This window comes from Epinephelus lanceolatus, chromosome 24, assembly GCF_041903045.1.
Source record: "Epinephelus lanceolatus isolate andai-2023 chromosome 24, ASM4190304v1, whole genome shotgun sequence".
Taxonomy (NCBI): Eukaryota; Metazoa; Chordata; class Actinopteri; order Perciformes; family Serranidae; genus Epinephelus; species Epinephelus lanceolatus.
This window is the reverse complement of record NC_135757.1, coordinates 15,480,733-15,507,252: the sequence shown is the minus strand read 5'-3', so window position 1 is coordinate 15,507,252 and position 26,520 is coordinate 15,480,733. Positions and strand designations below refer to the sequence as shown.

Here is a 26,520-nt window from a genome sequence, read left to right as displayed (position 1 = left end):
AGGCATGTAGGAAGGAATTAAGAAAGTTCAAACCTCACTGCAAACAAACACATGTAACAGGCTACACATCTACAACACTCTAAAAAGGTTGATGTCACTTCAACAGCTGATCCAACCATCAAAACTCAATATAATCATAGCGCAGCATGGTGGCAACTGTCCTGCACCTGCACCTAAAATAACATTAGTGCTGTGCTTTTCAGTAGTTCCCCTGTGCCTAGACTCCAGAGCCAGGGACGGCAGCCACTCCCAGCCTCTGCAGACAAGTGAATAACAGCTATGATGGCTGCATCTCTGATTTAGAAATAAAGAAGCACTGCACACAGACAGAGAGGCTTACTGACTTACATCCAACAGAGTCGGGACGTAGCCAAAGCCAGCGTACATCTGCTGACCCACAGCCATCAGTTAGATATTTCACACACTGCATCATCACAGTTCATAAGCAGTATTATATGTTAGTCTAGAAAGCTTTAAACAGATGATTTACAGCAAATATTACTCAAAAATATCTTGTTCTTTACAAGGTAAAAGTCATAAGCAGGTAAATCTCCTAAACTGGTTATATGAAACACAACAAGCAGAGGGTGCTGTTCTCCCTGTGTGACCTAGAATATCTTCCAAAACAATGAAATTATTTTGGCAAATATGTTATTTGGTTTTAAAAGTCAAGAGTGCAATTCATTGTCAGTTATCTGGTGGTAAATACCTGCTAATCAGAACATATGTGTATGGACCCACCTGTATGCGTTCGGTTGTGGTGGGCCACAGCGCCCTCCAGATGACCTTCTTTAACACATCTGGCAGCAGACTGGCTGTTATCAGAAGGATTATACTGAGCCAAGCTGGACCACTGGACAACATCTGCATGAACACATAGTACATCCTCTGGTAGTTGAGAAAGGGCCTGGAAGAGAGAAGAGGAGAGGATACAGCAAAATCACAAAATATTTCTCTCATTCGCTCTCTAGGTTTCAGGCTTTGACATAAAACTGAAATTTAAAGATATATATTTCTCCAAAGCTTACCAGATGATTCCTCCCCACAGCAGAGAGAAGACCACGAAGAAGATCAGCGAGCCCCAGATGACAAAATGGTTGATCCAGGTCCAGTAATGAGTATCTAGAGCCAGCTACAAGAAAAGGGAGAGAGATGAGAGGGGAAACCTTCGACCTGTCAAATGTCATAGCTCACTTTAATGATACAGCTGAGGTTTAATCCGACCTCGCTCCGGTGCTCCTGTGAGTGCAGATACTCTGCAGACCATGTGTCTGTATGTGTGGTTACCTTGAATGTAACAGTGAAGACGAGCACGGTGAAGACCAGCGTGCCAAATGTCCAGTTTCCAAACATCTGCGGAGGCAATGTGACAACAGATGCCGTCAGTGAGATTTTTGGTTTTGTTTAATAAAATCCAATTTGAAAGCTGTTAATTTCTCAATTAAATGCACTCAATTGGTTTGAGAGCAGCCTACAGGTCTGGTGTTGATATGGTACACAGAGATAAACTTAAGTGCACATATTCAATAAGGAATCAATCAATCAAACAGATGGCAGGGTGCTCAGGTGAAGGACAGACTATCAGGTGACTGATGGGTGGGAAACAGGTGGGGTGAGGTGGCTTAAATACAACCAGAGGAAGGGATGTGCATGTCAACCTGACACAGAAACATAACATAACTATTTTTGTATTGCTTGACATCACAAAAGTGAACTGCAATTTAATCTGCCCTGAAAAACTTAATTTCTGGGAATGGCAGAGAGTGTAATAGAAATATAAAAATCTATTTCAGCTGAGGAGAAATTATGTAAAAGGCTCTCTACTCTTCACGGCAAAGGGATTTAAGGGAAATGTGGTCTTACCTAAGGTCTTATTAACAACATACCTCAAAATACTGTCAACATAAGACAGATCTTACTGCTTAGTCATTCATTCATTCATTCATCTTCTAACCGCTTCATCCTCTTGAGGGTCGCGGGGGGGCTGGAACCTATCCCAGCTACTGCTTAGTCATCTTTACAGTAAATATACCAACGTGTGTTAATGAAATAACCATAATGATATTAAGATGATGACTGCCACAGAGTCAAATGCTAACCCTAAATGTTCATTGAAACTTTCACCCTGGCTTAACCTCGTACCCTCACATGCAAGAAACTTTCAAACATTTTAATTTTTGCTATCGTTTCCTTAAATGTGCCTCATCCATGAGAGAGAATTAAAAAAAAAACCCATAAAGACAAGCATGATAAGTTAAAAATGAAGCTTTTTATAGGCCACCTGTATATGTGGTGGTTGTGATGTTGACATGACAAATGAAGCATGACAGTAATGAGTTACAACAGACATACTATTTACCCCAAACTGTTGTCTTATTATACATTATCCAAGTGCCAAGACAAAGCCAGTGGGTCTCAAAGTGTTTGTTGTGGTATTATTAAAGTAGAATAAAAGAGATATCAGGCACTTTTCTGGACCTGTACTCTCCTTTTCATGGCGAAGATTTTGATCAAGGCTATTTAAATGATAGCTGTATATATTAGCAAGTTCGTTGCTTGTTTTCTTCACAAAATGTAAGGTAAAGAGTTTTAAGCATATATTGATGATTATCGGGATAATGCAGTGTTAATTGTGAGATGACATTTTTATATTGCCCCATGCCTACTTTCATACTTTGGTTACACTGGTATCATTTTCTAGCTGCCTGTTTTTCTGACTTGTTGGTTCCTGAGAAAATGACTTTTTGATTATTTTCAGACAGATTATAATTTGTCAAATTTTAAAGTCTAACGAAAAGAGACACTTTTATTTTCAAACTCTAGTCATTACTAATGATGATGAATTCACACCAATATCTTGGATGGGGAGGAATGAATGTGGACGCTTAAAAATGGAGTTTGGTCCATTTACCAGGACCCCTCCGAAAAATTTGTCACAAGTGTCTCCTGTATATGGACATTCACTGGACACATTTAAGTGTTTCGGGTCTTCACACAATCACTTGGTGCCACAGAACAAATTCCACAGCACTGATCTCTGACTGAAAAACAGTTTTCAAAGCACTTAATTCACATTTTACTTTCTCTACACTTAGAAGAAGCTTCAGAATATCACTCCCAATTTCCTTGGTCCTGCTGGTGCTTCACCTCTGTTAGTTCTTTACAAATAAGCCTTTAAATAGTCCTGATGGTTCAGGGAGTGACTGCAAATGTGACAATGTTCTTCTGCTCTGAAAGAAGCTCCATCAGCTGAGGGAGAATTAGATTAGAAAGATGGCTAAATGTCTCGAATGTCATATAATGGAAATTAGAGTGCAACTATTTTCTGTCATGATTTATCCCCTGGCATCTGCCACACACACACACACACACACACACACACACAATGCACACAGAATGTAAAGTCAAGGTGTTAAATCACTACGTTAACACCTGGACACATGAGCATAGGTCACTACACAGAAGCCTACAGTTGATGTGTCTACAGCAAGCACTAAGGGGCTGGACATGAGATGAACGGTGATGATGAGTGGTTTGGTATCAGGCTGTGTGATGGGACCAGACAGGAAATTGGAAACTAGGGAGAGATGACAGAGAGACAGGGACAGGCTTACCATCTGTGTGTTGGTTGTCATTAGCTGGGAGGAGGAAAGAGAAGCAAAAAGAAAAAGCAACACAAAGGTAAGGGAGAGAGGAAGAAGAAGAAGAAGAGGAGAAGGCCAGAAAAAGAAAATCATAACAAAATAAACAACTGTTTTGTGGCTGGAGAAGAATAAAAACCCAATGCATAAATAAAAGTGAAGCTGAGCAACTCAAAGCAGTCTGAGAGGTCTCTGGGAGAGTTACGCTGCTTGGAAATTAAAGGAAACAAATAGAGAAACACAGAGGAAGATGGTGGAAACCCGCCATGCTGTCGCGTCTTGAATGTGAAAAGGGGAACATCTATCGGCTTTTAAAGTACAGACAATATGAACAGGTGTATGACCACTGAAACTCTCTTCCTTTTATTGTTAACTGATCTTAAACTGAAGTTTGGGGTTTATTTTCACTATTAATCTAATTTACTAACCTACAAAAAAAACTCTGGGCTGCAGTTAACACAAATTAAACCTGGGGGATTAAAAAAAAAAAGTGGTGGAATAAGCTGAAATTCAAACCACAGCGAAAACTTGCCTACATCTATGTACATTAAAAAACTTTAAACAACCCAAAAAGACAGAAGGAGACAAATGACAAGCAGCAAATTATAGATATGTTTTAGAAAACTGCGTCACAACAGGCCGGAGCCTGCAGAGAATATGCAAACTGACAAATTATAAAAACAGGAAATGAAAAACAAAATGTGTCCAACTGACGTATGCAGCCTCCAATCTAATATCAATTTAAATGTCGTCATGAGGCAGCCTGTGAATATTTTGACTTTAAAGGACTGAATTACAGGAGCTGTCTTTGACACGTGGACGTTACCTGTCCGTTGCTGGTGAAGGTGGTGTTGTCAAACAGGAAATAAGCACCGAAGAACATCACAATGGCGTCATACACACCCAGGATGGTCCAATATATGAAGATGGGCCACCGCAGCAGAGAGTTCTTCGCAATATCTCTGTGAAACACAAGATGACGGTAAACAGTATGAATGACCACCTCTCATACGAGCGATCACAGTTCCTGATCAATATTACATTAGCTGACTGCAATGAGACATTCTAATTTGATTTAGCATTCATATACAAATACTCTCAAATACATCACTGATACAGGCGCCGTATAAACACTAACATACCGAATGACCTGAGACCATTTATGTTCCCTCAGAAGTCGAGAGTGGGAGTTTTGAGGGTCATCCCACAAGAAAAGGAGAATTCATCCTCCTCCAGTCATGTGAAAAATTGAGCTCTGACCAAACTCAATCAAACCGAGTTATTAAAGTGGGAGTGCTCTGCCCTCTGAGGCCTGATCTGAATGCACTGAGCAAACGTCTCCTTTGCATGGACCAAAAATCAATAAAAACTGTTTATGCCTGCAGTTTATTGGAGTCATATTGAGTTAGTGTACTCTTTTGCTTTGGAAAATATTAAATCTTCTGCCATTACTTTGTACATAAACGATCAGGTGGAGGGTATTATGAGTGGAAATATAGCCTGGTTAGTCTGGAACCTCTTTGTTCATTATCAATATCCAAGGGACGTTATTATCGAAATTGAAATATGTATGTGTTTCTTTTGCTCAGGAGGCTGAAGTAAACACTGTCTCTGAAAAAATCCAATCAAACACAAAACATTATATTACATCATGTGCTTGGAGTCATATTGATCTTGTGCTCGACCTGTTCCAGGAGGTTAAACACCAAGCTGTTGTTTACTGTTGGAAACTCTTCATTTCCACCATTAAAATTACATAACACGACGCTGTCTCACTGTATGCAGGAAGCTTACATAATAAGAAAAGAGTGTCAGGTAATAGTTGTAGATTTTGTGTTTGCACATTACCAGATATCGACACAAACCTGTAGAGAGTTGGGTCTTTCTTCAGGATGTCCATGTTAATGTGCTGCTCTATGAGACTGTAGAGCAGAATGGGCAGCGAGGTGAAGCTGATGTTGTACAGAGTCAAGTAGGCTGTGTCATACAGCGGCTGGGGAGACAGGCACACAGCATTTAAGTGTCTTAGTCTTTCATTTATTCTTTTATTTTCTTTGTTTGTTTGGTGTGTGTATATGTGTGTGTGTACCTACTTGTTGTGAGAAGCCACAGAAGAACTGGTACAGGAACTGGGGGAAGATGAAACAGACATTCTGGGGATAGAAAATGAGAGGAGAAAAGCAGGCAGCAGGTCAGTAGGTGTAAAAATGATGAAAAGCAGTGGTTCCCATTTCCAACTGGTGGGTCGCAGTCCAAAAGTGGGGCGTACCACCTTTCTCAAAAAAACAACAACTAGAAACTAAATATTCAATAACTAGGCTGTAACTTGGCAACGTTCTCACAATAAAAACAACCCTGAAGAAATAAAATTAAAAATGTAGATAAAATATACATACAAGCTGCATGCTGCTGCCTTAAACAAACACAGTTCATGTAATAAGCAGACACACTACCTTGTAGAAGAAGTATTGCACGAGTTCAGAGATGCGTATGTAGTAATAGTGTCCGTGGACAAGCAGCATCTTCTTGAGGTGTTTGAACTTTGGGATGGCGTAGTCACTGTTCCTCACCGCCTGTCGACCCTCCTTACCCATGATACCTGGGAGAGGCAGACGAAAGTTTGTCATTGTAATTTAACATAATTTTAACACTTAAGTTTCGTACTGCAGGATGGAGTACTAACCAATGCCAACATGGGCCTCTAGGATCATGCTAACATCATTAGCTCCATCTCCAATGGCCAGCGTGATTGGGTGCTCCTCGGAGGCTTTGATCAGCTTCACAATCTAGAAATAAGAGAGAAGTGATGATGTCACACCTTTAATGGATTGGCACGAAGCATCACTCCAGGGCGTGACTCATATTTCAACTCAGTCTACCTGTGCTTTCTGGAGCGGTGCCATTCGACAGCAGAGCACAGCGCTGCAGTTGCGGCAGATTTCTAGGAAGATCTCTTTGTAGTTCCCTGAGTTGGAGTCCTCCTGGGCGGGCCTCATCACCGCAGAGAGCGTAGCTCCATCGATGATCAGACCGTAGTCCGTACAGTCACCTGATAAACTGAGCACAAGACCTGTCAATACAAGTCTGTCTGGCACTCAACTTGCTACGAGTTTTAACAAGCTGGGGGTGTAATCACGTAAACACACGCACCCAGAGAAGGTGTCCCTGGTCATGCCTCCATGCTGCCGCAGCACAGTCCTGCTCAGGTCAAACAGGACGTCATGAAGACTCTGCTCCTCAGTGCGTTTGGTGGTCAGCTCCAAGATCTGGGTGTTGCGGTGAAACAGCTTGCTGGCGTAGCAGGTCGCAGCTGCCGTCTCCATCTTATCCCCCGTCAGCACCCACACCTTCATACCTGCCTTGTGGAGAGACTCAATGGTGTCTGCCGCTTTTTCCTGGAGCCTGTCATGAAAGGAAGTGGGAGAAAAGACAAAAAGTATTCATTAGGGGCAGGACAGAGCTATACAGTGAATCATTTTCACTCTGCCTCTTTCTGCAGCATGAGTTGACTTGCAATGCCCTCTGGGTTGACAATCCCTTTAAAGCCTGCGCTGTAATTGCTTTAGTAGCGAGTGTGCTATCAGAGGGTTGAGCTGCCTCTTGCCGGCACCCAGTTACGCTCACTAAGAAGTGGGGCAGCACTTGTCATGGTAGCAGCTCGCATAGAATAAAGAGTTATTGTTTTGAAGCACAGATCCAAAAAGTGCAGGCCCAACACCAAAATGGTAATAAAAGACCAAAGGACTAGATTTCTGAAAGAAATTGAAAGAGATCCTCGACCTGTCCTCCACAGCAGTGGCTCCCAGCAGTATCAGGTCTTTCTCAATGAGGTCGTAGGCCTCGGCCAGGCATTTGTCTCGGTCCTGAAGTGCCAACTTGGCCCCGTTCAGCAGGTGGCAAACCTCCTGGTACTGTTCAGGGCTCAGGGGACGATAGGCAACACAAAGTGTCCTCAGACCCTCCTGGAGGAGAAGAGAGATTCAGACTAGGTTAGCCCTGTAAGACCCAGATATAGAAAAAAATGAGCAAATTTTTTTTTGACCTCTCAGATATTGTTTTAGGAGGCCTCTGATGTAGAAATTAAAGAGTTTTCAAATTTTTTACATTTTAGTAAGTTTTTAGGGAAATGTTGTAAATTTGCAATGTTGGGCAGTGTTGGGAGCAGAACTTTTGTGTTTGTACTCACTATGTCTGAACAGATATACAGAATATTTAAGTATTCATTTGCAGGGTTGATTGCTTACTAAGCCTCATAACAGTATATATCATGAGTAATAATCACACAACAATCATAGTTTTATGAATAAACATTTATTAATAAAAATATTGGAAAAAAATATATTTACAAAACTTTTTCCTCCGTCACTTTCAATGTGGTTTGAATGAAGTCTGTGTTCACTTGCAGTGATAGTCCCTAAAACAGTTCTTTTCATCTGTGAAGCACAGGCAAACATTGCACTTGCTACACAGTGTGTTTGTGTATCCATTATTTGAAAGAATAGACAGGGTGGTAGACCATGTGTCGAGGGTAGAGATCTAAGTATTACCATTAGTATGTCCATAAGTATTATCATTTCAATACAAATGCTTATCAAAATTCCACTACATTCAAACAATACTGTCTGGCTGGCCTATTATGCTCTCTACTTATCATACTAAAACGAACACATGCATCCCCCCAGAGCACTTACAGGTTCACATTCAAGACCATTCGCACCTGTCCCTGAACAATGCAACAGGCATCCCCCCAACAAATCCAGAACATTCAGAACCTGTTTTTCTATCTCCTAATGCTACAAACTGCTGCTTGGGCAACACTGAGAAAAATAGCTCAGGATCATTTAGAAGTTAAAAACAAACAAAAAACTACAAAGATACAGGGAGTTTCAAATACTGCTATAGATGCTGGAGTTTCAAATACCCGATACAATTTATTTATGTGTTTAAATATGGTCTACGCTAAACTAAGTAAAAATTTAACAGAAAAGCACATTTAGAGCTTAGTTACAATGAATCATCTAATACTTTAAATTTCTACTACATTTTTTTTCAATTTGTGACCATGTGAGGAGTGCAGTGACCTTATGTAATGTGTAAGGAAGCACAGGCTATTTTGACTACCACACTGACCCAACGTTGTAGAATTACAACATAGACATAACAAGCTCGAAATCAAATTTGATGAATGTTTTCCAAAATAATTAATTATGGTTAACATGTTAATTAACATGTTCTAGACATTGTAATAAACACAAAAAAAATATTTAAGGAATTTTATTTACTTTAATCCTGACAAATCCAGTCATGCAAAAAAAAGGAGATGAGCTCAACGGGAAGTTTGCAGGTAGAGTGAGTTCATGGCCAGATGACCAGACCTATATACACTTCTTCTATCCAACAGCATTGTGAGGACAAACAATAGGACCCATTAATTATGTAAATGTGGTCTTGAGAAAAAAAAAATATTTGCAGGCCTTTTTTTAGAATTGTTAAAAGTGATGTTGTAAATTTGCAACAGTGGGTTTTACAGGGTTAGACTGGTACATCAAGGGACAGTGGGCTTCTTTTTACATGTTCTGTCTAAAATGTGTGTTTTTAAATTCTGAACAAACAACAAAACAGAGATATTTGTTTGAGTTTGGGCTTTGGATGCGAGTGTGTGGTGAGTGGGAAGAAAATGCTCTTTCTAGTCGAACCTCTCCAGTACAACGCCCACCACAGATCTTTCTGTTTGGACTAAACAGCTACGATTCATCTGCAGCAGCAACCACAAGTCTCACTGACCTGGTTTCCACTACAGCTTCATCTCACTTTATTTAGTTCATCTTTATGGGTGAAGAGAACTAAAAAAGTTCTTACAGATACTTTCACAATCAACTCATTATATTTGTCGTCCATTTTGGGAACTATTTTGAAATTGGGTGTTGCAGTTTGCAGTTATTGTATGAGCTTTCCCTCCGCCTGCCTCCCTCTACATCAGCTGGTTATTTCCTTCATTTCCCAGGAGACTTTTTGACAGTCAGTTGATGAATAGGCCACTGAAACACATACTGCGGCTGCACGGCTTTCTGTCCTGTCTATTCTTTCTCTCTTTTGATTATGTATAACCTGGTTAGTCACAACAACAACAGACAGAAGGAGTGGAGAAATGAGATCATAAAATACATGTTATCTCACAGCTGATGAGAAAAACTGGAAGGGCAAGTTTTGTCTTCTGGCTCGCCACACTGAACCTTAAATACAAAACAACTGCTTAAATGAAGTGGGCCATGTTCCACTGATCTACTTTGGTGGTAACCATAGAAACCACGGTGGTCATGTGCTCCAACTATTTAAACCACTGAAGTCACACAACCTTTGAAACTCTCACAAGGTGAATCGTGTGAATAATGCTGCAACGGAAAAATTGTTTTTGTCATTTTATGAATCTATAGTAAGAGAAGAATTGTGTGTGTGTGTGTGTGTGTGTGCGCGCGTGTGCTCTCACCACTGCGTTGTGCTCCACCCGAGCTCTGACCTGTTCCACCTTGCCTGATATAACCCTGGGGAAGATGGAGGAGTCTGCACCTTTACAGAACAGATAAAGCTCACCTGCTCACACACACACACACACACGCAAAAAAGAGAGGGGAAACCGTATAAGAGAAGAGTGACGCCATACACCTACAACCTAACCATATACATGCATATTAACAGTATGAGGTCTATTACCAGTGTTGGACCTGACAATGACGCTCATCCTCCGTCTGACTGAGTCGAATGTCAAAACCTCCAGCAGCTCAAACCTGATAAAAAGAAGACACAAACATTTAAGCTATCTTGCTACATTCAATATATTATATATTATATTTATACTCATAGCTGGAAGGCTGCTGGTTTCGGCAGTTACTAGGCTGCTCCCACTTATTGCAGTGCCATTACAATAATGCACATGCAGATCAGATCAGCTCTTATCACTGCTCTATATTCATACACTGGCCATAATGTTGCTAATAAAACTATGTAAATTATGTATCATTGCACACTGAAACTGAAACTAAGCTTGTGAGTCCAAAATGGCCAACAAAACAATTGAGAAATGACCAACATGGATAATCTAATCAGAGGTGTGAGTTATAGTTATAAATCAAAAGCTGACAGGATACTTGTGGCAGAGGATTAAAGAGATAAACAACATATTATATGGGGCACACTGACCTCTCAATCTCATCCTCCCTGTTCAAGATCTCCATGTGACTGTCCTTGAGTCTCAGATAGGTGAAACCGAGCCTGCGGCACAGAGCAAAGCACTGTTACTGGAAATGGAGTGAACAAACTGAATGTGTGTATGTGAGTGACAAAATAGAAAAAGAAAAAGTAAATGCTTCTAAATGCTTTGAGTGTGTGTGTGTGGTCTACCTCTTCATGCCTTCCACCAGCGCCACCTCGTCCGGAGATGAGGAGATGTAGAAGGAGGTGGACTTGCCCTGGTGGATGCCGTGCTTGATCCCGTCCACCGTCTCCTCCTCCTTCACCTGCACTGTGTGGCACAAACATAGCGCCCGGAAAAACAGCTCCTCGTGTTCCTGTTGTGGACAGCCAGCAGTGTTAGCCCCTCGACACACATAAACACACACACATATTCAAACTGAGGCTATGCTCACCCTGGCCCCGGGACCTGGCGATGTGTCGATCATATCCATACCTGCTGCACCAGGCATCACCTAGCAACAACACAAATTAAGTACATTAAGATATATGGCACAGTCCCAAGTACAACACGAGAGTAATCTGAGTAAGAACATACAAAGCTAAAAATGTACCTGTCCGTTACAGATAGCATGAGGTACGTAAACATGTCCGTCCACACAGCACTCGATGAACTCCATGTTGTTCTCTGTCAGAGTCCCCGTCTTGTCTGTAAACACGTACTCCACCTGGAAACAGAGCAGGAAAAGCCTCTGCATGACTTCTCTTTATGGTACAGTAACATTTAGCTTGTTTCAAGTGTCGTTTATTACCTGTCCCAGCTCCTCGTTCAGGTCCGACGTGTTGACCACGGCTCTCTCTCCCAGCTCCTCGTCAAACATCTCATCGTCCCACATGATGAAATAGGAGCCCAGAAACTTCTGCATCTCCACAGTGACGTACATGGAGACGGGGATGATGTAGTTGAAAAGAACCATGAAGGCCAAGAAGTCTGTGAATGCCCTGATCACCTGAGGAGGAAGAGGAGGAGGATGAGAGGGAGGAGAGAGGATGAAGAAATCATTTTACCTCCTGACTGAGGGAGTGTGACCGACTCACGATGTGTCTCTGTCTCTCTGCCTCTGTCCTCTCGTTGTACCACGGCTCGTCTCTCTTGGAGTCGGCCTGCCACACGTATTTCAGCACTGTGTTGATGAGGGCCTTGCTGATGAGGATGCACAGGTAGACCACCAGGTAGGCATTCATTGACCTGCAGGGGGAGACAATGAGAGGAAACAAAAGTGCATGGATTTCGAAAGGAGGCAGTTTGGACTGTAACACACTGTACTTAACAGATACTTGTGTTAAGAGAACGGCTAAGACATTTACACCTAGCCAAGTTCATTTTGGCAAAAGGAAGACAAATGCAATTTCAATGACTTAATGAGGCAATGCTGTTGCCAAGTGTAAATGTAATCCACCTACAGACAGTTATATCTACAAGCCATCTGGATACAAGACGCATGTCAACGCCAGATGGAAAGAAAGTGATCCAGTCAGAGCAGCGAGCCAGAGAGACACAAGGCTGCTCAGTTAGCTCATAGATGGATGGGTAAAAAATAGAAATATTATCTAAGCTTGCTTTAATTGATGCTGCCAAAGACTGTAATGTCTGCGTGTGGGTGTCAATCAATGCTCATAGCTTCTCCTCCACAAACAACTTAGAATATTTATATCAGCAAACTTACTTTTCCACTGCAGACCGTTTCTGAGACTTGGACTGGTAGTTGAGAGCCATCTTGGTTTCCATGCCTGTGTAGATGGCAACCGCTAAAAAGGAGGCAAAGGTGAACGTTGAACACAATAGTTTATTTTTGACCAATAGTTTGGCCATGGCCATATATGCAACCTTAAAAACTTTTTGTGACTTAAGTCACAGCTTAAAACCCATCTGTTCAGACTTGCCTATCCGGTTTAATTTTCTGTCATGTATTTTATCTATTTTTAATGTTGTATGATTGGTATTTTTGTATGTTTTTATTGTAAGGTGTCCTTGGGTGCTCAGAATGGCGCCAACAAATAAAATTTATTATTATTATAATTATTATTAAGTTTTATACTTGCACCAACTGAAGAGAGTTAATAGCTCTGGAAAAAGGTCATACACGCACTTTGTTTGACAAAAAATCTTAACAAACACCTTTTCCAAGCATATTAGTGTATTTCAGGGGACATTACCATAGATGTATTCCGTGTTCTTGAGTGTGGCTCCTCGGAGCAGCAGGTTCTCTGCTCCTAACGGCCTGCAAAGAGACAACAAATCATTTTCTGGCTGTTTCATCAATTGTGAAAGTTCTGCTGTATTCATTTATCCTTGTACACATGTTCTGTTACACCTGCTAACAAAGACCTTATTTTGAAAGTAAGCCTTTGCTCAGAAACAAAAGTAACAAGAAACTCAATTAAGGGACAAATTTTGCAATGCTGTTTGGTGTGTTTTCAGCATCAGGGTGAGAGTGCTGCCGCTAAATATGACTGAACATATCTGGAGGACTAATATGGAGTTTAGTGATTTTTGGAAAACTCAGCTTAAACTGATTAACTGATCTTTGCTGGGGAAAAATGATTATACTCCTGTGGTATATTAGAGCTTTGAGTTACCTTGCAACTGGCTCACTGTCCATGTAGAAGTTGATGCGACCCACGAATCTGTGTCGGACAGATGTAACAGGAAACAAGACACATTTCAAACATTCATTTGCCAGGATTGTGTTTTTTCAATGTGTGTGTATGTGTGTTGTACTGACTTGTACAGGTCCGGCTGTGGTTGTTCACATTCTATAGTAGCATGGATGGAGTCCATCTCCTTCTCTGTGATGTAAGCTTTGGTGTCCTGAACTGCATAGTACGTCTAGAGAGGAGAGAAGGTACAGTATGGGTGAATAAAAGAGCCTAAAGAAGAGGCTGGCATGAAAACTGCGCACAAATACTGTACACACCTTGTGGCTGCTCTCTCCGTCCAGACTGGCTGTGGTCACATAGCAGGTCCCATCATCTCGAGATGTGGAGAGAAGGATGAGGTCGCAGGGAAAAGACTCATCTTCTTTCACCAAGACGACATCTCCAACCTGAGACAGACATCTTGTTTTTTCATTTTAAAAATGCACCGTGTCTGGCACTTGCAGATGCAGTGTCTCCAATCATGCTTTTAGTATTGCTAATGCACTTTATGCTAATGCAGTTTGCCTAACAAGCTAACCTTCTGCTTTACCACCTGTAACCCGTTCAAGTTCAGCCAACAGTCACCAACATTTGTTCTCTCACGGGACATTTGATCCTGTAACAGATCCTCTACATCTGGTTATTTTAGCTGCAATTTCACTTTCTGAATACATTATATAACGTATATTAATATAACACACTTTAAAAGCTTAACTGCTCTCAAATATAGGCCTACACACACACACACACACACACACACACATACACACACGCACGCACAGCTCAGTGGCAGGAAAATCCCTCAGCATGAGCCAATAAAACAAATGCACCAAAGCTCTGTTCATGTTATATGGGGTGAGAGTGATTTATCTCGTGACATACACACGTACCCTGAGCTTGCGGCTTTGTTTGCGGACTACTTTCCCGTGCTGCACCACGTGGACGGGACACTGGTTGACAGAGTTGTCTGCTTTGTGTCTCAACCAGTCCTCATAACCCTTACAGAGAGAGACAGAGACAGAGGAGGGCGGGATGTAAAGGTGCTGTGATGAGGAGTGTGTAGGTTTTGCTTGCAGTGTGGTGTTTAATGTCAATATCCCACAAAACAAAGCAAAGTGAAATTAAAACCTCTGGGTCTCACCTGTTTGATGGCGGTGACTGTGATGACAAAGAAGAGCGGCAGCCCGCTAGTGATCGGACTGGTGGGAGTGTCGATGATCAACTACAGTGACACACACAGACTGACAGAATTAAATGGCCAGCATAGATTTAGGGCAGAATACTATATCAAAATGACAGACAGCTTTAAAAAGAGACGCAAAGTAATATCTGACCTTTACCGGCCTCTACGGGGAGGTAATAAGAAGTAGCAAAGTACTGATGGCCTTAATCACCACCCATCTCACACCCACAAACAAATAATGGTTCATTTAACGACAGTGGGTCAAACTTTATAGCCACAGTTCTTTTTTTGGCTTGTTTTCTTCATGTTAGTTGTCCTTGGTTTATGTGAAAGGGTTATTATTGTTGTTATTATTATTATTTATGGTGTTGCACGTTCTCCCAGAAACCATTTAATTCCAGCATACAGTAAAAGCAGCTTTGCAGGAACAAAACTAGTGAAAAGACAGGAAAATACACTTTAAATATCTGTAATTAACGTAGAAGTAAACAGAAAAGGGTTTTACCTGAACCAGAAATATGATGAGAAAGTAGAAGTTGGCGACTCTCCTAAACTGCTCGAACATATTCTTTGGGATGAAGTTCCAAAATGTGTACTGGAGACATGAGACAGTTCAAATGATACATTGAGCGTTAGTGTTAAAATCCAAATGCATGAAGGGTCTGAACAAAGTAGATGATAAGATGCTTTTTCATTGATTTTACCATAAGTAGGACTAGGATATTTCAATAAGGGCTTCAATATAATCCAGTATAACGGAAGAAATGTAAATCTAACATTAACCACAGCCATAAAAAACATTTTACAAAACTAAAAAGACATTAAAATCATCAATAAACCACTGTCTGAAATGGCAGAACAGATTGAATTTAATAATTTAAATACTGAGAGTCCCATCTTTAAAATACAATAACCGCTCTTCCAAAATCTTCCTCACAGTGTGTGTTCTTACCAAGAATAACTCACTCACACAGCATAAGCCCGGACAGTGCTACAGTGAAAACTGTTGTTTCCTGTTGTGTGTTTTTCTTCTAGTATCTATGCTGTGTGTTTTGATCTGTGTGTGTGCGTGGGTGTTTTCGCTGACCTTGGAGGAGACTATTCTGTTGTCGGGGAATCTTTGTTGTATAAAGGCCTCCGTTCCTGGAGGAGGCTCCTTGTGTCCAATGTAAATCGTCCTGCTGTCCACCCAGTTCTCCTCACCAACACACTACAGAGGGAAAAAAGACATGTTTGAGTGTGTGCTGGAGCATACATATGTTTGTGCATTTCATTTAATGTCAGTTTTTATTTTAACTTGTGTTTTGAAGCTTCGCATTGATGATACAGAGCTCTACAGAGCTAAATTAAACATCAAACATTTGTACAAACAAACCTAATTTGACATTTTTATTGGACTCCTACATTTAAAATGGTAACTTTGGTATTTTCCAACCTGAACCCTATCTTCTCATGTCTTTGTTTCAAAGTAAGGAATGGGAACAAAACATTTTTTTACCCAGTGTTTTTGGTCCAGTATCAAGTAAGAGTGCTGCAGCAAGTAGCAGCAAATCAAGCTGCAATGAAATCAGTTTATGTTCACGAATAAATTGTTTATTTTTGCCACTGACAGGCTCAGATTGTTATTAGGAGTGTCTGACAACATTATGGAAAGGATCCTTATGGAGATAAACCTTTTTTTTTTTTTTTTTTTTTTAAAAGATATTTTTTGGGCAGTTTTGCCTTTAATTGATAGGAAAGTCTAGTGTGAAGGGAGAGAGAGAGAGGGAATGACATGCAGCAAAGGGCCACAGGCTGGAGTCGAACCTGGGCCGCTGCAGCAACAGCCTTGTACATGGGGCGCCTGCTCTATCCACTAAGCCACCAGCGCCCCGGAGATAAACCTTTTTGTTGAAGAGTAAGATTCTTTTTGTTTTACTAGACACAGACCCAAAATCGCAATCATCAGACCCACCAGACTCCATTCAAAAAAACAGCCATTTAAGCATGTAAAGATCCAGAATATTTCCACATCTTACTGGGTGAATTAAGGGTTTATTTCAACCAAACTGGAGCTGATGATTGTTGGAACAGTGAAGAGACAACCCAAGATGACTTTTGTGAGTTTTATTTTGTTTCTGTTGTCTTAAAATAAAGTGTGTTATACTATGATAAAATCACTGTTTTTTTAAATGGAGTCTGGTGGGTTTGGTGATGGCGATTTTAGGTCTGTTTCTAACTGAACAAAAAAGGATCTTATTCTTTCGCACAAAGGTCTTTCTCTGTAGGGATCATTTCAACAATGTTTTCAGACACTTACAATAGCAATCTGAGCCTGTCAGTGGCAAAAACAAACACTTTTAGTGGATACAAATTGAACAAACATGCAGCGAGTGGTTACATTGCAACCTGCTGCAGCACTGTTTAAAAAAACACTGTTGTTTCCATTAGTCACTTAGACACAAAAAGTTTTCATGGGAGATAAATAAATGTATGATGATCCAATGTGTTCACATATACACACACTCTATCAATACACTCCAACACACTGATAACAGAACACAGTGACATGGTGAAACAGATTGCAGAGAGTCAGAATGAATGAGTAGTTTCTCCCCGAGAGAATGAGAGCTTTTGTTACCACGGATACACGGACCTGCATGTGACTCAGACTGGAATGCCAAATGCACACACACACACTCACTCCCCCTCACACACATGTATACAGACTGATAAGACACCTGAAAACTTTTGTTCTTCTGACATCTCTTCACACTCATTTACCTGCTCCTGATGGTAAGGATCTCCACAATTCCAAGAATTTAGTTTCCTAATAAAGAATGTCATATGTCTTATAGCAACTAATCCCAGGAGACAGTTATTTAAACAACTAATAGATATTAGACTGAAGAGCTTACTGGTGTGATATCCCAATACTCCAGTTAAACCTGAAACATGCAAGTAGGATATTTGAGCTGAAAGTATTCAGGACAGGCAAGACTGGGCTTGCACTGGAAATACACACACGCTTTATGGCCTGCTGGTTCTGGGAAACGCACACACACACACACACACACACACACACATGTATTATCTCCCTGTGGTCCATTAATCCTAAGAAAACACAAGGGCTGCAACTAATGATTATTTTACTTTTTAATTAATTATGGATTGCATTTACTTACATCCTTAACAACTCAACTTTGTATGTCCAAATTTAAAATGTACATACAAACAATGGTTGCATTGTTTAGAAATGAGAGCAGTCATCAGTCAAACAACAGATTGAACCTCGTCCAGAGGGCTTTCATGTTCTAGCAAGCCTCAGCCATCTCTAAGCACCTGGTCCTGTTGAACTGCAGTGACCAGGATGAAGGGCAGACAGCTCACCGTCTTTCACTCTTTCAGGCATGAAACATTTTCTATATATGTCTGACGGCGGCTGTCAATCACAAAGAAATAGACCCATTTCCATCTTCAAACACACACATATGCAGACTAACAAGAGGTGACAGTAATCTGTGGCAGGTGAATGAGATTGAGTGTCAAGAGGCTGCATGGCCCAGTTTCTACACTCTCTCTGTCTCTGTCTACCTCACACAGTAACACACACACATGCACATTATGCACACACACACACAGTAACCGTTTAACTCACTGCTCTAAGATTACCTTGTTGAAGATGGAGAGCTATTTATATCCTGTGACCTCCAACTATTTATAGAAAAGCAAAGGATGGAAATGTAGGGAAACCTCACGTACAGATAGAAATCAATATCTTCAAGACATACATGCAGTTCATCATCCCTACTTCCCTGTCTTCTCTGCCCTCGTCGTTACCTTTCTGAAGGCCAGTATTGATGCGTTATTGAGACCGCACCAACATCGCATCCATCACATTAGCGAGGGACCGCACCAACTGACTGATATCTGATTTACAGTGAAGGTGGAGATGAAAACCAGATAACGCAGACAGCTTGCCAACTCTGTCGCCCACACAGTGTTGCTGTTCCTCCTCTTCTCTCCCACCTGCCTGCTCCGTCTGCTTCACCTAACACGTTTCTTACACACTTCCTGTTGATCGTCGGCTCATGGAACAGAGCCATGCATACACAGTGTTACATAAACATACTGTCCATTATGGAGACGCTACTAACTGGTGGTTGCTTGTTAGATAATTGGCCGTTTTTGTTTTACTTCTTTTATCGGAATCGCTGAACAAATGAGGGATGTGGGCCCGTGGAACCTCGTGTTGACATATTTGATTACATTTCTGTAGAATGAAGTCAACCTGCTGTAGTATTTTAGCTTGACTTTGCAGCATTCAGACTGTCCATCTTATTTCAGGTATTGAAGCCATTTGTAAAACCGCCTGTTGCCACAGTACAGAAGCATCTGACTCTTGGTGTTGTAAGCACAAAAGCTCCACAATGCATTTTGTTTAGTAATAAGCTGCAATGATTAGTTGATTGAAACAAAATTAACTAATGCCAAACGATATGAAGAAAATCGACGATACATCGACATTTTTGATGTATACTCATCATTCATGTGGATATAATGTAGGGATGCACCGAAATGAAAATTTGTGGCTGAAGCTGAAGCCGAATAAAAATAAACGCTTGGCCGAATACCGAATACTGTTGTTTAATTTTTCATTAGTTTTTGCAGATGAACCTCCTCCAGATTAGTGTTGTCAGGGTACCAAAATTGGGACCCACGGTATGATACCAGTGAAAATATCATGGTTCTGAGTAGTATCACAATACCACAGCAAAAATGAGGCAGATGTGCCTTTTGTCATTTATAAAAAGATAAATCACTTTTCTATAATACATCAATGATATTTCAATGGAATAAATTACTTACTGACTTATTCATACTTCAAAAACGGCATCAATAAGTGATGAACATAGCAGGGATCGAAATAAAATAAATAAATAAAATAAAAATCAACCAGCCACCCTCCTCCCCTGACAAGTCCCTTCATAAGTAAAGAACAGTCCCTGAAGTGCGGTGAGGTTTGTGGACCGTTACCTGCCACAAAGAGAGAAATGTGAACGGCTCGTTTCTCCTCTGACACGTCACATACCTGTGTGCCGCCACGGCTCGGCTGTCCAGGTACTACTGGGCAGTCAAGACGCCAAGAAGAGGACATTATTGGAGCCGGACTTCTCCGTCACCGGTAAGCCGTTATCTTGCGCCGCGGAGCACTATGGCCGCCGTATTTGACAGGAAAACGTATTCCTGTCCGTGTCTGTGACCCCCGTTCAACCCACAACCGGCAGGATTCGCCTTTCGTTTCTGCTGCTGGTTGAAATCTGTACTTGCACAGCGTGCTGAATGATTTATTTTGCTCGCACAAAACTATTTTTAGTCGCAAATGCGAGTGCGGTGACGGCAGAGTAAAATATCGCCACACTGCCGACATTTTACTCCGTCCGTCACCGCACGCTGTTTGACTGCGTTATCCAAGGACGCCGCTATTATTCGGCCTTGCTTTTCACTTATTCCACCGGATACCGAATGTTTTTTTTTTTTTTTTTTTTTTTTTTTTTTTTGCAATATTCGGCCGAATATATTCGGTTGTCGAATATTCTGTGCATCCCTAATATGATGACTAAGTGGGCTACAGCAGTCTGGTAAGTTCAGAAAATTACATCACTTTACTGTAATGCAGCCTTTAAAACAAGGGAAAGACAACAATTACAATGTTACGAAATCCAATATCTAAGACGATATCTAGCCTCATATCATCATATCAATATAATAGCAAAATATTGTCCAGCCCCAACTATTTTAATAATTGTTTAACTCACTTATCAAAGCAAAATTGCTCAACTTGCTGATTCCAACTTCTCAAATGTGAGGTTTTGCTGCTTTTCTTTGTTTGAGGTCACTGTAAATTTATTATGTTTGGCACCATCCTGGAAAATGTGACATTTAACATCGGTAAGAAACTTATTTGTGATAAATAATAGATAGTAAAGTGTATTCAGTTCTGCCTTTCTGCTACTTTCAGTAATCTGCTAAAACACAATATATTCCATGTTGATTAAAAAATGAAAGGAGTACCAACTACCAACAACTCAAAAAATCAAGTTGACATTGAGATGACGATAAAAAAATAACAATATATTGTGTAGCCCTATCAACAGGTTAATTGATAATAACAATAATGGTTGCAGCCCTAGTGTTGTTGTAAATGTCACTGATAATAGTGATGAGGAATGCATCACAAAGGCAAATATTATCATTACCAGTTCTAAAAAATGGTCTTCTGTCAATCATTTTAACATCAGCAAGTGCAGTGGTTTGCATCCAAGGGTCCAGGTACACCCCCTGGGTCCTTGGGGGATTATTTTCACTATTTACCTCACTGAAACTTTCACTTCAATCCACTCCCCTAATGTGAATAAGAAACTATTCTGATCATAGGTTTCACTTCCTATGTGATGAACTCCCCAGCTGTAGTTGACAACTATAGAATTCTGGTCTTAATCACAACCAAAATCTTTTTAGATTGAGGTCCCCAAAGTAAAATCTTATCAAATGGGGGCCTGACTTGATGTGTGTCAATTACTCTGGCTTCCTCCCACAGTCCAAAGACAAGCAGGTTAATTATTGACTCTAAATTGTCCGTAGGTGTGAATGTGAGTGTGAATGGTTGTCTGTCTCTATGTGTCAGCCCTGTGATAGTCTGGTGACCTGTCCAGGGTGCACCCTGCCTCTCACCCAGTGTCAACTGAGATAGACTCCAGCCCTCCAGAATGTCTGTATCACATATGAGCAGTGACATCATTATGATTATTACATGTATCTGTGTTGATCAGAGTGAATGGAGACAGATGGCACTGACTGCGAATCAGCAGGCCTCCTCTCTAACTGTCATCTCTTCCATTTTGCCCTTAATGCAGCTTTATTGGTTTTCTCACCTCTTTCCTCTCCATCTCTAACCACAACCTCTATGGCCTCTAAGCAGACAATCTCTCTGCTATCGATTACATTTAGCTTTCATCCGGATTCAAGCTTTTTACATGGAAGCCTGTCTGTGTTTAATCAAATAAAATAGCATCTTCACAAAATAAAAGCCGGGCTTATAAAATAAAACTGCCCTGTATTGGCTTGGGCCTTCAGCCTTTAGATGTAATGGGAGACTTTGGGCTATTCTGGACCTTGATAATCACTTTTAGCGGCGTTTCATGTTACAGGACGCGGCAGGTTTCAGGGGTGTATTTATAGTTGGAAGGGAAACATTTGTGGTCAGGAGAGAGGGATGGAGAGAGCTCACAGGCTTTGTTTCGGTCTGTCTCACTCAGCGCCCACATCCATTTTCCTTAAAGCCACATTAGTAGAAAGCGCAGGGAGCCTTTCAGAGATCACACACACACACACACACACACACACACACACACGCACAGACAAATGCATCCAGCAACATCAAACATGTATGAGAGCAGGTCTACACGAACAATGACACACAATGTTACCTCTGTAGTCACTGGTCCACGGGATATATTTAGCAGACTCCTATTCTTCTTGTCAGTTATGTGGTGTGTGTGTTTTTCTCTGTGACTTTACTGAGACAGAAAGACATGGAAATTCATCCAAAGTGACAACAATACAGTCGGGGAATTTTTAGAGTAAGAATGAGGTTTTTTTAGGGGAAGTTTAGGGGAAGGATTAGAGCGTGGATGTACCTACAGGTGTATGGAGCTATCGTGTGTTTTAAAGAAGTGAAACTAACACATCAAAAGTTATTTTCAAATTTTTAACCGAATCGTGTTTTGCATGTCAAAATTCTCAGAATACCTTGAAATATAGAACTCATTTTTCAGTCTTTTGATAATCAGCGAATGACAGGAGTTATCATATCTGTGTCACTACATTGGTGCTTCAAAAATAACACTCATTATTCCAACAGGACTTCAACACAGCATCACAGAGCCAGAAACTGAAGCCCCACTGTGATCAGGAACAGAGGACCATATTGTAAACAGGAAGAGCTGGACCCACCCACTCACTCACACACACACTTCCTGAAACAAGCAGGCACCTCCCCTCCTCTCCACCCCACCAGAGACACAGAGAAGAGAAAGATTCAGGGATGAGAGAAGACAAGAGGAGAACAGTATCTGATGTGGAGAATCAAATGGAGGTGTGTCTGTTAGGCAGCCAGAAAAGAAAAGCTGCACTGATGTTACTCCGATGTTATTGCCTCCAGTACTTTAAACAAAAGAAATACGGTTATGATCAAAGAAAACTTTGAAGACATGCTTTAAATTTCCCCTTTCAATTAGATTGGGTACACTTCTATGTTTGTGCTCAAGGAGGAAATTCATTGCCACAGCCAGGCAAACACAGATACATCCATTAAAAAGCCATGATTACACCAGCACATGACTCACAGATTGACACACATCAACAACACACCATTGCAGAGCAGCAAAATAAACCATCACATATGTACATCCTAAGATTTGCAAAACTATTTTGTGAAATATGTGATTTAAAACAAAAAAAAATGATGTTCAGTCTGCAGTAATACTGTAGTTAGTGCTGTATGATGCCTGGCAAGCAAAGATAACATTTACAGGACAGGAAAGATGAATCACTGCAACACACACACACAAATGACTATTGTTTGGCTGAGCTTTTGTTCGACTGATGACCAGTCCCAAAGTATTTTATCTCCCGCTGCAACAGGCAGCACTGAAAGTAAGTCTCAACTAAAAGCCACGGACGACAACCTGCTCTCTGCGATACCGCTGATGGACACACACACGCACACACACTCCTCACACACTTTCACATCTAAATACTGTGTCATATATCAGGCTTGCGTGTGCAAACACGTGGAAAGAGTGTGTATTATCTCTCTGCTGCCACTGAGCTACGGAGATAAGAGAAATCCTGTCCCCTTCACTAAATCACCAGGAATTAAATACAGACATATAGTGTGTGTTTGTGTGTATGTGTGTGTGTGTGTGTGTATGTGTGCGCGCGCGTGCATGTGTGTGTGTGAGAGAGAGTCTGCCTGTTTACTACTGCACTTGAGATTAGGTGGAAATGTTTTGGCCAAAAGGGAAACAGGGATAAATAAATGCAGGAGTGTAGAGACTGGTAGCAGTCCCTCTGTTTACTCTCAGTATCATGAATGGATTACTGAATGGCCCTACCAGACACAGGCCCTGGGGCCCCAAAGTGTGAGGGGCCCTCTCGCCTTCACGTGTAAAATGTCACACAAATTAATTGGTACCGACCAACTAGAGACTCAAAATGACCACAAGTAGACTCAAAGGAACTGCAAAGAGACACAAAATAATTACAAAAATGGGCCGAACTAAAAGACATGATTTACCTCAAAGAGACACAAAATTAACTCAATGAGACAAAAAAATGACCACACAGATACACAAAATTACTACAAAGCAACACAAAACAACTAAAAAAGACATAAAAGTGCCACAAAGAGACACAAAACAACCTCAAGGAGACACAAATGACTACAAAGAGACACAAAACAACCACAAGGAGACACAAATGACTACAAAGAGGCACAAAACAACCACAAGGAGACACAAATGACTACAAAGACACACAAAACGACTACAAAGAAACACAAAACAACTACAAAGAGACACAAAACAACCACAACAAGACACAAAATGACTACAAAGAAACACAAAACTACAAAGACACACAAAACAACCACAACACGACACAAAATGACTACAAAGACACTCAAAACAGCCACAAGGAGACACAAATGACTACAAAGAGACACAAAACAATAACAAACAGACACAAAACAACCACAAAGAGACACAAACTGACTACAAAGAGACACAAAACAAACACAAAGAGACACAAACTGACAACAAAGAGACACAAAAGAACCACAAGGAGTCACAAATGACTACAAAGAGACACAAAACAACCACAAGGAGACACAAAAAGACTACAAAGAGACACAAATGACTACAAAGAGACACAAAAAAACCACAAGGAGACACAAAACAACTACAAAGAGACACAAAACAACCACAAGGAGACACAAAACAACTACAAAGAGACATAAATGACTATAAAGAGACACAAACCGACTACAAAGAGACACAAAACAGACACATGGAGATACAAATGACTACAAAGAGACACAAAATAACCACAAAGTCTCTGTGTCTTGTTCCTATGTAGAGGTGGTGTTGGGGCCCCTTGCATACCCGAGCTCAGGAGCCCACTGTCTCATAATCCGCCCCTGCTCAGTTTTTAGAGCAGTAGCTTTAGCACAGCATTTCCCAAAGTCACCACTTTCTTCATGGCTGCTCCCGATGGACTCAAAGTTTAAAAAAGGCACTGGGGCAGGTTGAAAATAGCAGCGAACACGTACTGTCTTGTGTTTTATATGCACGTGGAGATCTTGTGCTGTATGTCAGCTGGCAGGCTGGTGAGAACATGATGAACTGCTGCAGTATCTACATCCACACTGCACAGCGATAATGTGGAGGATTAAAGAATTATAGTCAACCCGCCTGCGCTGTGTATATTGTTATCTTTATACGTGATATTCTGATAGGTGTCCTGATATCTGTGTGTGTCAGTCTGGGCGTGTGTGTTACCTGAGTCACAGATTAAATACCAGCTGTGCTCCCCATCTGTCACCATGTCGCTCAGCCTCACCCAGGGCAACAGGCCAGACCAAATAAGATAATGATAAATCCTCATCATCCACCTCAAAGCACCACTCTGTAACCTTTGACCATGACGGTGTGTTCGCACTGTGACGGACTGTGTCATCAGCTGAGTGTTTGGAGTGGAGTGTCCAGGAAAAGTTGAAGGATAAGTGGACGCTCTAAAAGCTGTCTGGGTGATAAAAGCCGCCCACAGACGAGCTTCTTGTGACCGTCAGCAGCCAATCAGAGCTCTGTGAGACAAAGTAGTAGAGGTTTTTAATTCAGCCTGAATGCAATGCACTCGTGATCTGTTCATTATTTCTTTTCTAATAAAAAATAATTATAAATAATAACAATAATTAAAGGAATACTTCACAAACTAATGCTCTCCAGTGCAAGCAGCTGCAGACCCAGACCCGGGATAAGTCTGGGTGAGATGGGAGGCAGCTGCCCTGAGGAAGAGAGGCTTTGCCCGGTCAGGCCCTGTAATTCAAAGTTGGGTTCAGTCCTCTCAATAACTCACGTATTAGGTTTGTTCTTGCATGCCTCTCCTCCTCCTGCGGTATAATCTAAGTCTCATTTGTCCAGCCATATGATCCCAAACACATGCATAAGTATTTTAAATAGTACAATTTTGGGAAGCACTGAGCTAACGACTGGATAAATGAGACTGTGAGTTGTGTGAGAGATTGTAAACACATGTTTTGGTATAGTTTTGCTGTTGTTAGACACGGACCCCATTTACTTCACTTCATCAACAGTTTCCATCATTTTTGGACTCTTCATTTACTGTGGAAGCATGTGAAAAAACAAAGTTTTCTTCCCCAAATTCAACCTAACACCGGGTGAGTGATTGATACATAAATAATCACTCTGTGGGTGAGCCATTCCTTTAATGCTGCTTTCTGAGCAGATGAACAGTCTGGTTTTAACTTGCTCTCTAATTTTCGTTCCAAAAAAGAAAATGCAGAATCACACAAAAGCTGCATCTTTTAATTACCAACCACAAACAAAAACATCCAGAAAATAGTGTCATGAAGTCAGCAGGGGGAGGGACAGGGCAAAACAAATCCCCAGCAGTGACCCCGAGGGTGTGGTTATGGGCATGTTACACCTTATTAGTGATGCTGCTGGCTGGCAGGTTAAAACAAGC

At 41.1% G+C, this 26,520-nt stretch overlaps 1 protein-coding gene across 7 annotated transcripts in view; it reads right to left on the bottom strand.

Annotated features, from left to right (window-relative positions):
* atp11a (ATPase phospholipid transporting 11A) overlaps nucleotides 1–26,520 on the bottom strand; it is a 52,233-nt gene that overhangs the window by 6,511 nt on the left and 19,202 nt on the right. For 2 of the 7 annotated variants that reach the window (XM_033615965.2, XM_033615970.2), the window contains exons 1-30: nucleotides 18,532–18,607; nucleotides 15,800–15,922; nucleotides 15,218–15,307; nucleotides 14,671–14,751; nucleotides 14,420–14,527; nucleotides 13,808–13,936; nucleotides 13,616–13,719; nucleotides 13,470–13,517; nucleotides 13,047–13,111; nucleotides 12,557–12,638; nucleotides 11,928–12,078; nucleotides 11,642–11,839; nucleotides 11,444–11,557; nucleotides 11,285–11,344; nucleotides 11,040–11,206; nucleotides 10,839–10,910; nucleotides 10,353–10,426; nucleotides 10,129–10,232; nucleotides 7,422–7,603; nucleotides 6,792–7,043; nucleotides 6,521–6,698; nucleotides 6,325–6,427; nucleotides 6,095–6,240; nucleotides 5,735–5,794; nucleotides 5,507–5,634; nucleotides 4,468–4,603; nucleotides 3,615–3,638; nucleotides 1,288–1,353; nucleotides 1,029–1,132; nucleotides 742–907 (exon numbers count right to left, since the gene is read on the bottom strand). In XM_033615965.2, coding sequence (XP_033471856.2) covers nucleotides 742–907; nucleotides 1,029–1,132; nucleotides 1,288–1,353; nucleotides 3,615–3,638; nucleotides 4,468–4,603; nucleotides 5,507–5,634; nucleotides 5,735–5,794; nucleotides 6,095–6,240; nucleotides 6,325–6,427; nucleotides 6,521–6,698; nucleotides 6,792–7,043; nucleotides 7,422–7,603; nucleotides 10,129–10,232; nucleotides 10,353–10,426; nucleotides 10,839–10,910; nucleotides 11,040–11,206; nucleotides 11,285–11,344; nucleotides 11,444–11,557; nucleotides 11,642–11,839; nucleotides 11,928–12,078; nucleotides 12,557–12,638; nucleotides 13,047–13,111; nucleotides 13,470–13,517; nucleotides 13,616–13,719; nucleotides 13,808–13,936; nucleotides 14,420–14,527; nucleotides 14,671–14,751; nucleotides 15,218–15,307; nucleotides 15,800–15,922; nucleotides 18,532–18,582 — 3,366 coding nt within the window. In that variant the 5' untranslated portion in view covers nucleotides 18,583–18,607. Of the gene's footprint in view, nucleotides 1–741; nucleotides 908–1,028; nucleotides 1,133–1,287; nucleotides 1,354–3,614; nucleotides 3,639–4,467; nucleotides 4,604–5,506; nucleotides 5,635–5,734; nucleotides 5,795–6,094; nucleotides 6,241–6,324; nucleotides 6,428–6,520; nucleotides 6,699–6,791; nucleotides 7,044–7,421; nucleotides 7,604–10,128; nucleotides 10,233–10,352; nucleotides 10,427–10,838; nucleotides 10,911–11,039; nucleotides 11,207–11,284; nucleotides 11,345–11,443; nucleotides 11,558–11,641; nucleotides 11,840–11,927; nucleotides 12,079–12,556; nucleotides 12,639–13,046; nucleotides 13,112–13,469; nucleotides 13,518–13,615; nucleotides 13,720–13,807; nucleotides 13,937–14,419; nucleotides 14,528–14,670; nucleotides 14,752–15,217; nucleotides 15,308–15,799; nucleotides 15,923–18,363; nucleotides 18,471–18,531; nucleotides 18,609–26,520 lie in introns of those variants that run through there. The other 5 variants (XM_033615967.2, XM_033615971.2, XM_033615968.2 and 2 more) reach the window with 4 other exon arrangements.